Raw genomic sequence first — 12,922 nt, forward strand, 5'->3', positions numbered from 1 at the left:
AGTCGAAAGTTGGGCATTTAATTAGCCTCCCAAGGAGAGTTGCTCTTGTTCATTCTCAGGCCCCATCCTTGAGAATCCAGGACTTTTGCTCACAGGACCAAGGACTAGGGAGCCTTCTTCCCATTAAAGTTATTTTGTGGGGATTTGTGTGGGTACTCATGTGATAGGAGGGACATCCGCTGGGAAAGTCGGCCAGGGAATAACCTGAAATAAGCAGGTGTATGTATATATGCCCACATGTCATTAACACCTGTTCTGCTTTCTAGGAAGTGTGAAAAAGTTGTTAAGCAGGTGTTAGCTCAAAGATATCCGTGTGTACTGTGCTGGAGATGGAGAGAGTAGAGTTTTGCTGTTGTAGAAAAGAGACTCAAATTATCAATAACAACCTATATGTCTATAGAGTTTATAAGGGGAAGGAAAAGGAATGAGCATTTATATAGTGCCTATTATGTGCCAGCTTTACAAATAGTATATCACATGATCTCTACAACATCCTGGGAAGGTCGATCCCACTATTAGCTCCATTTTAAAAATGAGAAAACTAAGGAAACTGTGTTGCCAAGCCCATACAGCTGGTAAGTGGCTGAGGCTGGATTTGAATTCAATTCTTCTTCCTGAATTCAGGTTCAGTGCTCTATCCACTGGACCACCTGGCTGCCTTTAATTTGTGAAGTGTATTACATATTCTATGGTTCTCCTTTCATACTTCCCAGAAAATTTGTAAGCAAATGCTGATCACTATCCTATATTTACAATTGAAAAACCCATCCTCAGTCCTTCCATCCTGCATCCGCCCTGGGACTACATATCTCTGGACTGAGCTAGTCTGGTCTTTGGGCTGCAAACATACAGTGTATCTGGAAGCCCCGTTAGCTCTTGAGGAGTCTGACAGGCCTGCGGAGTCCTAGGTTGCTCCACAGTGAGATAAAGTGCCCAGAGAAGGGTTCTGCCCACAGAATGTGTAGATACAAATACATACATTGTATTGTATTCCAAAAGCCTCAGTAACACTTTAATCTTTTACTAAGATACAAATCTAATATAGGAAGCTTGTAGAAACCAGAAGATGCTCTACTTTTAGGGTCTAATTATAGAAAAAAGTTGTCATAAAAGGACAAATACAATCTTATGGATAGGATATTAGTTTCTGAAATAAAATATAATAGCATAAATAGCATCATTATACTTAAATTTGGCTGGGGATTTAAGCTCCTTCCAAGTTAAAAAACAAAATTACAATATTCATTTATTTATGGCCAGTTTTCAATGGAAGGGAGGGAGGGAGGGAGGAAAGAAAGGAGAGAGGGAAAGGAGGAAGAAAGGAGCGAAAGAGGGAGGGAGAGAGAGAGGGAGGCAGGAAGAGGGGGAGGGAAGGAAGCAGGAAGAGGGGGAGGGAGGGAAGGAAGGAAGGAAGAAGGAAAGGAACGAAGAAAGGAGGGAGGAAAGGAAGGAAGGAGGGAGGGAGGGAAGGAAGGAGGAAAGGGAAGAAGGAAGGAGGGAATGGATAGATGGATAGATGGATGCATGGATGATGGATGTTGGATGGTTGAATGAAAAAGCATTCATTAAGCACTTACTTTGTATCCAACACTGTGCTAAGTGCTCTTGGGCTCAAGATTCTGAACTCTTCTAAAAGTTTGAGGGGAAGTGGAATATGGCTCTCCCTCAAGGTGGTTTGCAGGTTCAGCTACCTATGATTTATGTGTAAAAAGATATCTTCCCTGTAATTACATTGGTATAGACAAGCTAGAAATCCTCTTGATTCCAGCTCTGACTACTGTTCCAGGTGGCCCCATCCTTCCTCCATACTCATATACTCACATTTTAATAGATACAAGAGAAATTTGACAACAGCCTTCCCTGTACTGTTGTCTCATTTTATTAAGCCATCTCGTCTAAACAAGTTCATACAAAACAACAGAAGGAGAAAATACAAATTATCTGTGATTTTCACAAGGATTTGGCTATAACGTACCTGTGGCCTGAGAAATGGAGAGGGGACCCCGAGGGGCTCCTCACACCTCTCCTCACCAGCGTATTACTAGGAAGACTTTGTCAGAGGAGCTGAAAGTCGGTTGGGAAGGCAAGAGCTTGGCCCCCAAGGGTTGAGGGAAGGAGGGGCCAATAGGAGGCGGTACCAGGAGAGGAGAGGGAGGGTAGGAAGACCAGGTGTGTGTACACACTTTGTGTCTGAGTGTGTGTGCTTGGGTGCATGTGTATATGCTGTGTATCTGAGCATGTGTGTACCCAAGTGTGAGTATATGTGTGAGAGCGCATGTCCCAGAATGAAGGTCATGACCACTGAGAAGGGAGTGCCTCCAACAAGAGCAGGGCCTCCCAATGGGCTCTTTGTGTCCTGCCTAATTAGGACAGCAAAGGTGAATTAGACTCCATGCATGGTGGCTCTTGGTATGTAGGATTTCTTGAGAAGGCAGAAAAAGCTCATATTGGGGAACAGAGGCTCCTGGCATTTGGCTAAATCCCTAATTGCTCTGGACCTCTATTTCTTTACCTGTAAAACGGAGTTTGGAGGATTAGATGGTCTCTAAGATCTGTTCAAGTCTTTTTTTTTTAATCTCTGATTCTATTATTTCTGTGTGATTTTGGATGTTTTTTTCCCAGCCTCAGTATCCACATCTATAAAATGAGAGGGACCCAAGAACCTCTAAGTTTCCTTCTATCTCCAAAAGAATGATCCTATCCATGATAAATCTAGTAGAAAGGAAGCTGCTTGAGGAGGAGGGTTTCATTTTTGTATGCTCAGTGCCTAGTACACAGTAGGCACTTAATACTTATTGGACCAAACAGAGCTGCATCCTGATGACGAGAGAGAGAGAGAGACAGAGAGACAGAGAGAGAGAGAGAGAGAGGGAGGGAGGGAAAGAGGGAGAGAGGGAGAGAGAAAGGGAAAATTCCCAAACAGGATACTCTGGAAAGGAAGCCATCTTCTGAGCTGCCATTTACTACCTTAACAGCCTTAAACAGTCACCTCTCCATTAGAAGATTAATTTTTCATTCATTTTTTTAAAAAAATCACAATTACTTTTTTTTAAACTGCATTTTTATTATCTTCTGGTTGCTTATTTTTTTTTTTTTACTTCACATTCATCTCCCCCTTCTCCCTCTCCACCCCCATCAAACTTTCCCTTTTAACGAAGATTTAAAAAAGAAAAATTAGACCAAACCCCACAATTCAGCAACACCTATACAGTAACAAATTTTGTACAATATTGTATAGCCTTAGTTCTCCATCTTTACATTCATTTACAGTTGAATTCAAAGATTATTTATATGTGCAAGGAAAGAGAGGTAGTGTGTCCTAAGTGGGGAGGGCAGGCAGTCCCCAGAGTCAGAAAGACCCGGGCCCAAGTCCTTAGACTGAGACTGCAGGCTGGGCCTTTAACCTGTCAGGGGCCCAGGTGAGTCTGAACGTCCGGCAATGACTCGTCTCCACACGTGGAGCATGTTTCCCATCTACACTATGTGCCAGGAGGGAGCGAAATCTAGACATGAATGTATGCAGAATATATTTGTATATAATACACACATTATATGTGTACATGGCAGTAAATATGTGTATATGAATGCACACACACATGTGGCACACAGCCAGGGGCCTGTGTATGGGAGGAGCATAATGGGCTGGGCCAGTTCTTCTCCTTCACTCCATTCTTCCCCCCTCCCCCTTCTCCAGGTCGCCTCCCAGGGGAATACCCCCTGCTTCCATCACTTCCCATCTTTCCTCTTCCTGGACCACATCTCCTCAGGACTCTGCTAGTGTCCAGCTGGACTGAGAAGCTGATTTCAGAGGAGGGGTCAGCATCATTCCCCCTTGGAAACAGTTACCTTTTCCTTTCTGTAAGCAAACAAGTGGGAATAGCTTCCGACTGAAGGATTAGGGCCGTGGCAAGACCACTGGTCCCATCTGTAGCCCTCCCTGCAAAGGTAGCTGGGATAGTCTCTGTCCCTCTGACCAACTTCCCCTGTGCCCCCTCAGAACGTGTACATTCAATGTTTAATCCCCAGAACTTTCCTGCGCGGTCTAACCCAATGGGGACAACTCAAGCCCAGGGAGGGTGGTACCAGCCTCCACCCCGAGGCTTCCTAGCTCTTACACTTGGGACTCTCAGGACAGATCATCTTTCTGGGCCATTGCATCATTTCCAGATCCACTTTCTCCCTCTCACCAACTCACTGTTTTTTATGACCTTCTTCCTCTCCATCCCCCCGCTCCCCCATCAAGCTCTCCCTTTTAATAAAGATTTAAAAAAGAAAAATTATTTGAAGACGCATGGACAAAATGAGCCTGGATCTGGGCTAGACCAGTGAGAATCTGGCTTCCGACTTCAACATGGCGCCTCCCCTACCTGACCCCCTCCCCTCCGGTGGTTCCACTTGTATTTCCCCAAAAGGCTAAAAATCAGGCTGTAGCTGAGGTGAGCTCGGTGGTCTCCATCTCTGTCATATAGGGGATACCTTCATCTTATGCATGAGGAAATTAAGGGGCAATGAGATGCCCATTTTAGGGTAGGAAACATCAAAGGCAGGATTCAGACACAGCTCCTCTGACTGAGCCCTACTGGGGTATCACATAGGCTAGGATGGTACCGTTCTCACCTCTGTTCTGTTCCCGACTTCCATAGTCTGGTGCTTTGATAAATCTAGAGACTGTTAGAACTGAAATTATATAATTTTACAGATGAAGAAACTGAGGATCCTAAGAGGGGGGAACAGTTTGCTCATTGAAAGTCACAGGCCATCTGGTTCCTTTGCTCCATGGGCCGAGTGGCTAGGGGCGCTGGGTTTTAATTATAGGGGGACAGCAACTCACATTTCTCTAGAGATGGAGTGGAAACGCGGTTCTTCCGCTGTCTGGGAGCCCAATCTCCTTGTTCTTTATTGTTCCGCCTTAACCTGGGCACACACCCAGGCACTAGCTGTGGGCACACTCCAGGCTGGTAGCCTCGGCCCGGCAGCATGGCCATTGGCCCAGCCTGTGGGGGGAAGACCATCTTAGCCTGAATTTCAGAGACAGGATCGGAACTCGGCGCTGGTGGGACGCTGGGTACCCACAGCCTCCTAGGGCCAACATACCCTCCACAGTGCTCTCCGCTCCAACCAGAATTACTCCCAGAAATTGATTCAACAAATGTATAATAAGACGCTGCATTTGCTGGGGATACAAATACAAAAGCAAAATACCCCAGGTCTCAAGATGTTTCCCCTTGGCAGGGCAGGGAAGAGAGCGTAAACAAAAAATTGCCCTATTCCCAAGCCCGTCAAATGTTGGGCTCATCTGTAAAATGGGCACACACTTGCATTGACTATATTAGGATCACACACTGATAGCCGGGAGTCCCTTAGACCCCAGCAGTCTAACCTCGTGTTTTAGAGAAGAAACGGAGACAAACTGAATGCATGGACTTAGACTCTCAGACCCAATGCTCTTCTCTGGCCATGTTCCCAACCTTCTCTGGTCCTCCTGGGCATTCTTCTGGGCGGTCAGTCTGGCTAGAGATTCTTCTCCAAATCATGTTTTCAAACGCATTAAAAAAATACATAGAATAACAAAGGGAACCAATTATACCGAAACAGAGTGATCAAAATATTTAAAAAACGAGTTCCAAGACCAGATTAAGAATCCCTGAAAGAGAAACGTGAGCTATAATCGCTTAGTACCTATGTAGAACTGAGTCACTCCCTCCCCCCATCTCCAGCCCCACGGGGAATCTCTTTTCTTAGCTGTACAATGGAGAGGTTGGACCAGCTAGGTGGGTTCCAAAGTTCATTCATTTCTGTGAAGCTGTCGTGTGAAAAAGGCAGTAAGAGAAGGTGCTTTGGGGGAGGTATAAGACTTCAGCCTGGGCCTCATGTTCTAGGCAGAGGCCTCTGGGAATTCCTGCACCTTCCTGGGCCTCCAATCTCTAGGAAGCCTTCCGACATCCATCCTCCCTGGCAGCCAGTCAGAGCCCACCCGTTTCCCCATCTGGTTTTTTGGAAATTATCTCGGTGGTTTAGAAAGCTAAATTTTCTCCTTATCTAAGGACCAAAGAGTAGACAAATGTGCCTCTTTCCCCTTCACATCTACTTCTCCCTGTGCAGAATGGCAAAGCTCTCAGAGGCACCTAGTCTGCCTCCATAGCATCCCAAACAAATGGCCAGCCATTTCTAGCTTCCCCCTTTATACCGCCATGAAAGGGGCACTCGCTCCCCCGCCAAAGGCAGTTCATTCCTCTTTGAGATCTCAAACCTAAATCTACCCATCTGTAACATGTACCCATCGCTCCTCTGGGGTCCAGGAGAAAGAGTCTCAGCTCTCTAGTAAGCCTTCCAGTGTTTGAGGGTATCATCCCCCAACTCCCCCAACCATCAGCCTTCTCTCTGTCCCTCCAGCTTTCCCCAAGGACCCAGAATCACCAGCAGGAAGCAGAAAAGGGGGAGGAGGAAGACAATCATCAAGGTCAGTAGGATTTCTCAGTTCCCATCAAGTTGAGGCACAAAGGGAGGGGTGTCCCTTCCCACTCCCACTAAATGTAAACACGGAGCTGACTTCATCCAGCATGGCACTAACTTTGTCCGGGACCCACAGCCATCATTCGGGAGACCGGCAGAGGTCCAGAGGGCGGAAGGCTGCAGACCGAAGTGTGAATGGGCCGGCTCCCGAGGGGTCCCATCCAGGAGATCCCTGTCAAGACAGTTATTGGAATTAAGGGAGTGTAAGAAGTCTTGAGCAGTCTGTGGGTCCTGCCCAACGTGGTCACCATAACTCAGGAAATCACACAGTTGTTCGACTTGGCAGGACTAAGGCTTGTTCTACCTGCAGGGATGGAGACAGAAAGACTTGGATTAGAATGGTGGAAACTCCCCCTTCCCAAGGGCAGAAACTGTTTTAAACAGTTCTTTGCGCCTCCAGCACTTAGTATAGCACTAGGTATACAGTAGGCACTTAATAAATGATTTTGGATGGATTCAAGAGAATCCCTGTTGTGAAGTTTCTTTCTTTCAAGCTTCTGGACATTTATGATCCTCGGGATCAGGCTTGAGTTAATTCAGCGGCATCCTCCCAGGGTTTAAAACTTTATTGACACCTTTTTTTTTTTTAATCATCTTCATTTGTAAACATATTCTTCCCCCCTCTTCTATCCAGTCACTTATTATTTATACCAGAGATTTTTAAAAGACCCCCCCAAAAAAAGCAGTTTAATAAATAATAGTAGTGATATCCCATAATATATCATAATATAGATTATGAAATATACTATAATTATGTAACATATTAAAAAGCAGTTTAGTAAATAGTAGCGATATTCCATAATATATGTTATGATTTATAATTTAATAAAATGCATTATAATAATTTATAACCATGATTTATATTAGTTATATTATATAACATTAAAAAACAGTTCAACAAATAACAGTAATGCTATTCCATAATATAATTATATTTTAATATTTAATAATAATAAAATAAATATATTTTAATATATAAAAAGCAGTTCAGTAATTGATGATAATGATATTCGATAATATATATATTCTCCTTTTATTTTGCTGAGGCAGTTGGGGTTAAGTGATTTGCCTGGGGTCATATAGTCAGGAAGTATTAAGTGTCTGAGGCCAGATTTGAACTCGGGTCTTCCTGACTTCAGGGCTGGGGCTCTCTCCATGGCACATCTAGCTGCCCTATTCCATAATATATTATGATTACCTTATAATATATAAAAAGCCATTCAGGAAATAATGGTAATGATTTCCCATAATATGTGAATTATAATTACATTATAATGTTATTTATATAATATGTTATATAAAAAGCCAGTTCAGTAAATAGCAAGTGATATTCTATATACCCTTCTGTAAAGAAGAGCCTAATATTAGTTATAAATTATAATTCAACTCAAATTTTTTTAAAATCTCAAACTGAATGCACTCTTGCTGGCTCTGCCCCCTCCGACTACATCTGAAGCACCAGGGATGGTTCTGGTGGCCTTGAGTTGGGCCAGAGGGAGGAGTGCCTCCAGGAGCCAAGGCCACCCCTTCTTTAAGCCCTTGACATTCTCTCTCCTAAGGGAGATAAGGGTTGCATCGATATATATGGTATTAGAAATTAAAGCAATTATTATGAACATAATTTTGACCTTGGGAACGCCCTGAAAGGGTCTCGAAGGACTGCTCACTTCCCCTGGATCACTGATGTCGGGAAGCAAGGGTTTCTAAGCTGGGATGGATTTCTGGGGTTCCGTGAATGTGCAAGTGCTGGGGGGAAGTTAATCTTTATTTTCATGACCTTTTAATCGTAATTATTTAAGAAGATGATTGTGAGAAAGGCTCCGTCAGCTTCACGGGATTGTGACGGGGGCCGACATGCAACAAAAGCTTAGAAATCTGAGCTCTGGGGAGGTCTGGATCTCCCATCCATCTCTGAAGCCCAGACAATGACCTACTTTGGGCAAAGAAGGGAGACAACGCTCCCTCAGAGGATCGGGCCAGATCTGCTCCTTGGGGACTTCTGAGATGAGCAGGGACATGTGTCTGCTCTGAAGTGAGGAGACGCACGTGCTTAATAGACTGAGGCGCTCTGGGAGCCCCCAAGTCTGCATCTTGGAGCTTTCACTGTGTGGCCCAGGCCTCTCACTTAATCTCTGACTGCCTTAGTTTCAACTTTAAAATGGGTGAATAGTACCTACTTCTCACCGCTGTTAGGGTATTTTTTAAGTACTTAGCTTAGTGACCGGCCCCAGTAGGTACTTAATGCGTGTTCCCTTCCAGCTGACGCTCCTACTGCAGTTTACCCGCTATTGCATTTAATGCTCTGTACGCATGAGGAGGCTCTGTATGCATGCCAAGGACCTCTGCAGGGCATCTGCTCCCATCCTTGGGTCAGGCTGCGGAATTTTTGATTGGGGGGCTCATGCTGAGCCTTTTGTCCCGGCGAGGTGCCCTCATCCCACTTCCTGTTAGCCTCTCTTTGGCAGGAACGGGTTTTCCCAGCCTGTCCCCCTCTCCCCCTTTAAGAGTGTTCCTATCACCTCCTAGCAGCTAGGAACTCAATTAAGGCCGTCTCTCTCTTCCAGGCCATTAGTGAGAAGGACGCTAAAACAAACAGATTCCCAGCACTGATCTCCGCAGTCCCTTGCCCCCTCCCCATAAGCCTCATCCCCTGGAGCAGGCCCACTCTAATCCATCACAGCCATTGTTTGGGGCCTGCTGGGCCAGACTCCACCATCTGACCATGAAGGCTGGGTGTTTGCTCCTGGTTATGTCTTCTCCCACCCCCGGAGCATTCCGGTGGCCCTTGGGAGGCAGAGCTGGCCAGCCCGGACCCTCCCTACCCTTCTCAGGGCCCCGCCGTCCCTCAGGCTGGGGCAGCTCTGGCCCACCTCCAGTCTGGGTAATTGGATCCTCCTCTCTCCAGTCCCCAAGCTGTTGCAGTTGGATGGAGCCTCCATCCCTCCCCTCCTCAGCGGCCTCTTTTCCTTGCTAAGTCTATTAAGCAGTTGCCAAAATCCTCCCCGGAGGCAGCCGCATTTTGGCAGCAGGCAAGCAAGCCGGAGCTTGGGAGGGGAGGGCCAGCCGTGGAGAAGCCTTCTTCCCTGGAGGTTCCCACACTCATCCCCGCCCCATACCCGGCAGAGGGGGGGGACAGGGAAGCCATCTGTGAGGAGCCCTTGTGGTTCGGTCCCGTCCAGCTCCTCATGACCCACTGGGGGGGTTTTCTGGGCAGAGACTTGGAACCAAAGTGCTGTTTCCTTCTGCAGCTCATTTTACAGCCAAGGAAACTGAGGCAGACAGGGCCTGGAGTTGGAGGCCCAGTGTTCTATTTCAGTCCTAGCCTTCTGATTTATTTCAGTCCCAGTTACATGTTCCCTGTCCTGGGAAAACCCCCCAGAGTATATTCTTTCAAGGAAGAAGTCCTGGGTTCAAATCCTACTTCTTGTGCCCCTAACACAGAGATCACTTATCCCAGTAGGCCACTGCTATAGGCTGTGTTCACTTTCTAGTGTGGCCTTCAAGGTCCTTCACAAGACAGCACCATTCCACCACTCTCATCCCCCTGACTGAAGCAGGGCTAATTAATGTCTTCTGGTTCATATTCTGTGTCTCTGTGATTGACTGCTGGTGTGACCATGGCCTCAGTCTGCTCATCTGCAAAATGGGAAGCTTAGACCCTTTCTGGCTCAAAGTCCTACAGACCCCCCTAAGACTTGGTATCCTCATCTACAAAAGGGGGACGGTGGCTTTGGGACTCCCCTTCTCATAGGATGGCTGCTTGAAAATGCTTTTTAAATTTCAGTCCACTAAAATAAATGAGAGTTGCCCTTTTCCCAGTAGATGGTCTGACTTTCAGGTCTCCAGATCCTCCACCAGACTATCACTATTTGGACACTGACCTCGGAGTCTCTCTGCCTCTAGCACTCATCTATTTCTGTCCATGTCACTGCCAAGTGAGCTTTTAAGGTAGGCACAGGACTGATCGTGTCCTTCCCAAACTCCTGTGGGCTCCCCCCAACTTGTCTGTCAGATGCATTTTGTGCCCTGGTTTCTTCTGGTCAAATTGGACTTCTAAGCTTCCCCTGTGGATTCAGGGCAGCCACGGGCTGCCCCCAGCTCTCACACATAGGCACCCAGGCTTCCCTGCTCACAATCCTCCTCCTTGGGCTGGGGACCACTTCCTCCCAGAAGCCTGCCCTTTCCTGCCCCAAGGGGCTGCTTTCTGGCCCTAATCACAAACTTATCTGCAAACTTCAACACCCCGGAAGCCCTAGGAGGACTGAGAAAGTCTTGTTTTCCATCTTTGTACCCTCAGGGCCTGGCACTTAGTTACTACCCGACAGAGGGAATGGGAAGCTCCCTGAGGACAGAGACTTTGCACACAGTAGGTGCCTAATGAATAGTTCTTAAACACTTCTCAGAAAACACCAAGGAAGCCTGGGCTGGGGCTGGGTCACAGACGCAGCAGCAGGACCCTGGGGGTCTGGCCCTGGGCACTGCCCACCCCTGGTGCAGCCCAGGTACCAGCTACACCCATCCTTCTTCTGCCTGGATCACTGCTTCCTGCCTCACGGGACCATTGGGAGAATCTTTGCAAACTTTAATGCCCCCTGTGCCTTACTTATATAGTCATTATTGTTATTATTAGGACCATTCTATTTCTCCGGCCTCTTTTCTCATCCACCCACAAATGTCCAGCAAGTGGGAAAAGCAACGGACACCTTTACTGGGGCCTTGAGCTTAGGAGGATGGCAGCAGGCCACAGCGGGCAGAGCTCTGCGCTTGGAATTAGGAAGACTCAGGCCTCAGTTTCCCCATCTGTGAAATGATGTGAAGGGACTAGAGGACTTGGAGGTCCCTTCCAGCTCCAGAGCCTGATCCCAGCCTTCAGCAGCTACGTCACTGTGGGCAAACCTGGGGAAGGAGGAGGTACCTAACTCTCTGGATCTCAGTTTCCCCATCTGTAAAATAATGTAGAGGGACTAGAGGGCCTTGAAGACCCCTTCTAGCTCCTCAATAGCAGTAGGGCTTTGGGGAAACCAAAGGGGGGAGGGAGAGGAAGAGGTACCTAACTCTGAGTCTGTTTCCCTATCTGTAAAATTTAGAGGGAGTAGAGGGCCTTGGAGGTCCCTTCTAGCTCCAAGAAGCTGTGGGACTTTGGGGAAACCTGGGGAGGGAGGGCAGGGAGGAAGTACCTAACTCTCTGGATCTCAGTTTCCCCATCTGTAGAAAGAGGGAGGCTGTCTTGATGTCCCCCAAGGACCCTTCTACCTCTGAACCTATGATTTTACTCTAAGTCAGCATCTCCATTCTCGGGAACCTTTAGCAGTTTGGGCAGGGGGAGGAGAGAGGACACCCTCACGGTCAGGGCCAAAAGGGATCTGGGAAGCCATCGAGTCCAGCTTCCCCATTTTGTGGCTGCCTGGAGGGTTGCAGGGCAGAAGGAAGACTTGATCCCCTCCCCAGGTTTTCTGATTTCAGTCCCTCACTCTCGGGTCTTGGGACCCCTCAAAGGTGTCCGGGGCTCAGGGAGGGCCCGTCTCTCCTGCTGCCTTTCCGGCATGTTCACGCAGCCAGGGCTCACCGCCACCTCCCTTCCAGAACTTTTGTTCTGAGGACACACTGGCAGTGCCCAGGGGCCTTGATGGCCTCCTAGAGGCTGTTCTATTAAGGACAGGCTAGAGCTCCATGAAGACCGAGATCCTCATCGTTACTTTTCCTGCTTGCTGAAGCTGGCCCCACTCCCTTCCCCTCCCATGGGGTCTGGGGGCTCTGGATCCAGAGATTTCCCCTAGAGGGGACACTGTAAGGCACTTAAGGTGGCAGAGCGGGCAGGGCCGTGCAGGGGAACGGCAAACTTGGAGTGAGAAGCCTGCGTTAGAATTGGGAGGGAATCTGGGACTGCTCCAGTGCAGACCCTCCTTCAAGTTACTTCAAAGAGCTTAAAGACTGTTGAATCTAAACACTTGTTTTAGAAAGATTTGGAAAGGGAGGCCCAGAGAGAGCACGTTAAGGGGAAGGGCTCTGAAAAGTCCCCCACATTTCACAGGAGGAAACTGAGACCCAGAAATGGAGTCACCCGAGTCTGGACTTGAACCCAGCTCCTCAGATGCCAAATTCACCTCTTTGGTGGACTGGGAAACAGGTCCAAGAAGCAAGGGGGAAAAAAGAGATTTCCAAGTTCATGTATTTATTAAGAGGCAGTCTTGGGCAAGGGAGAGGAAGGTTCTTCCTTTCTTCCACTGAGCCCATGTCCCTGGCATTTACCCATGAGTCATTTCTTCTCTGGGCTCAAGTCTCCTTTTTCATATAAGAATGCTCCTAACCCTTCATCTGCGCCCAGCCCAGGTGAAGAGGCTGGGGGGTCCTTAGGAAATGGGACCTCATGTGACCTTGGGTGATGTCCTCCTGGCGCTCAGGTGTCCCG

General features: G+C 47.5%; 1 protein-coding gene across 1 annotated transcript in view; it reads right to left on the reverse strand.

The window, feature by feature from the left end:
* Window positions 1–3,062: 3,062 nt before the first annotated feature.
* The window catches only part of FAM83F (family with sequence similarity 83 member F), a 37,494-nt gene continuing 27,634 nt past the window's right edge, over window positions 3,063–12,922 (reverse strand). Inside the window, exon 5 of the mRNA XM_031937838.1 lies at window positions 3,063–6,817. Coding sequence (XP_031793698.1) covers window positions 6,768–6,817 — 50 coding nt within the window. The 3' untranslated portion in view covers window positions 3,063–6,767. The remainder of the gene's footprint in view (window positions 6,818–12,922) is intronic.

Source organism: Sarcophilus harrisii, chromosome 5, assembly GCF_902635505.1.
Source record: "Sarcophilus harrisii chromosome 5, mSarHar1.11, whole genome shotgun sequence".
NCBI lineage: Eukaryota > Metazoa > Chordata > Mammalia > Dasyuromorphia > Dasyuridae > Sarcophilus > Sarcophilus harrisii.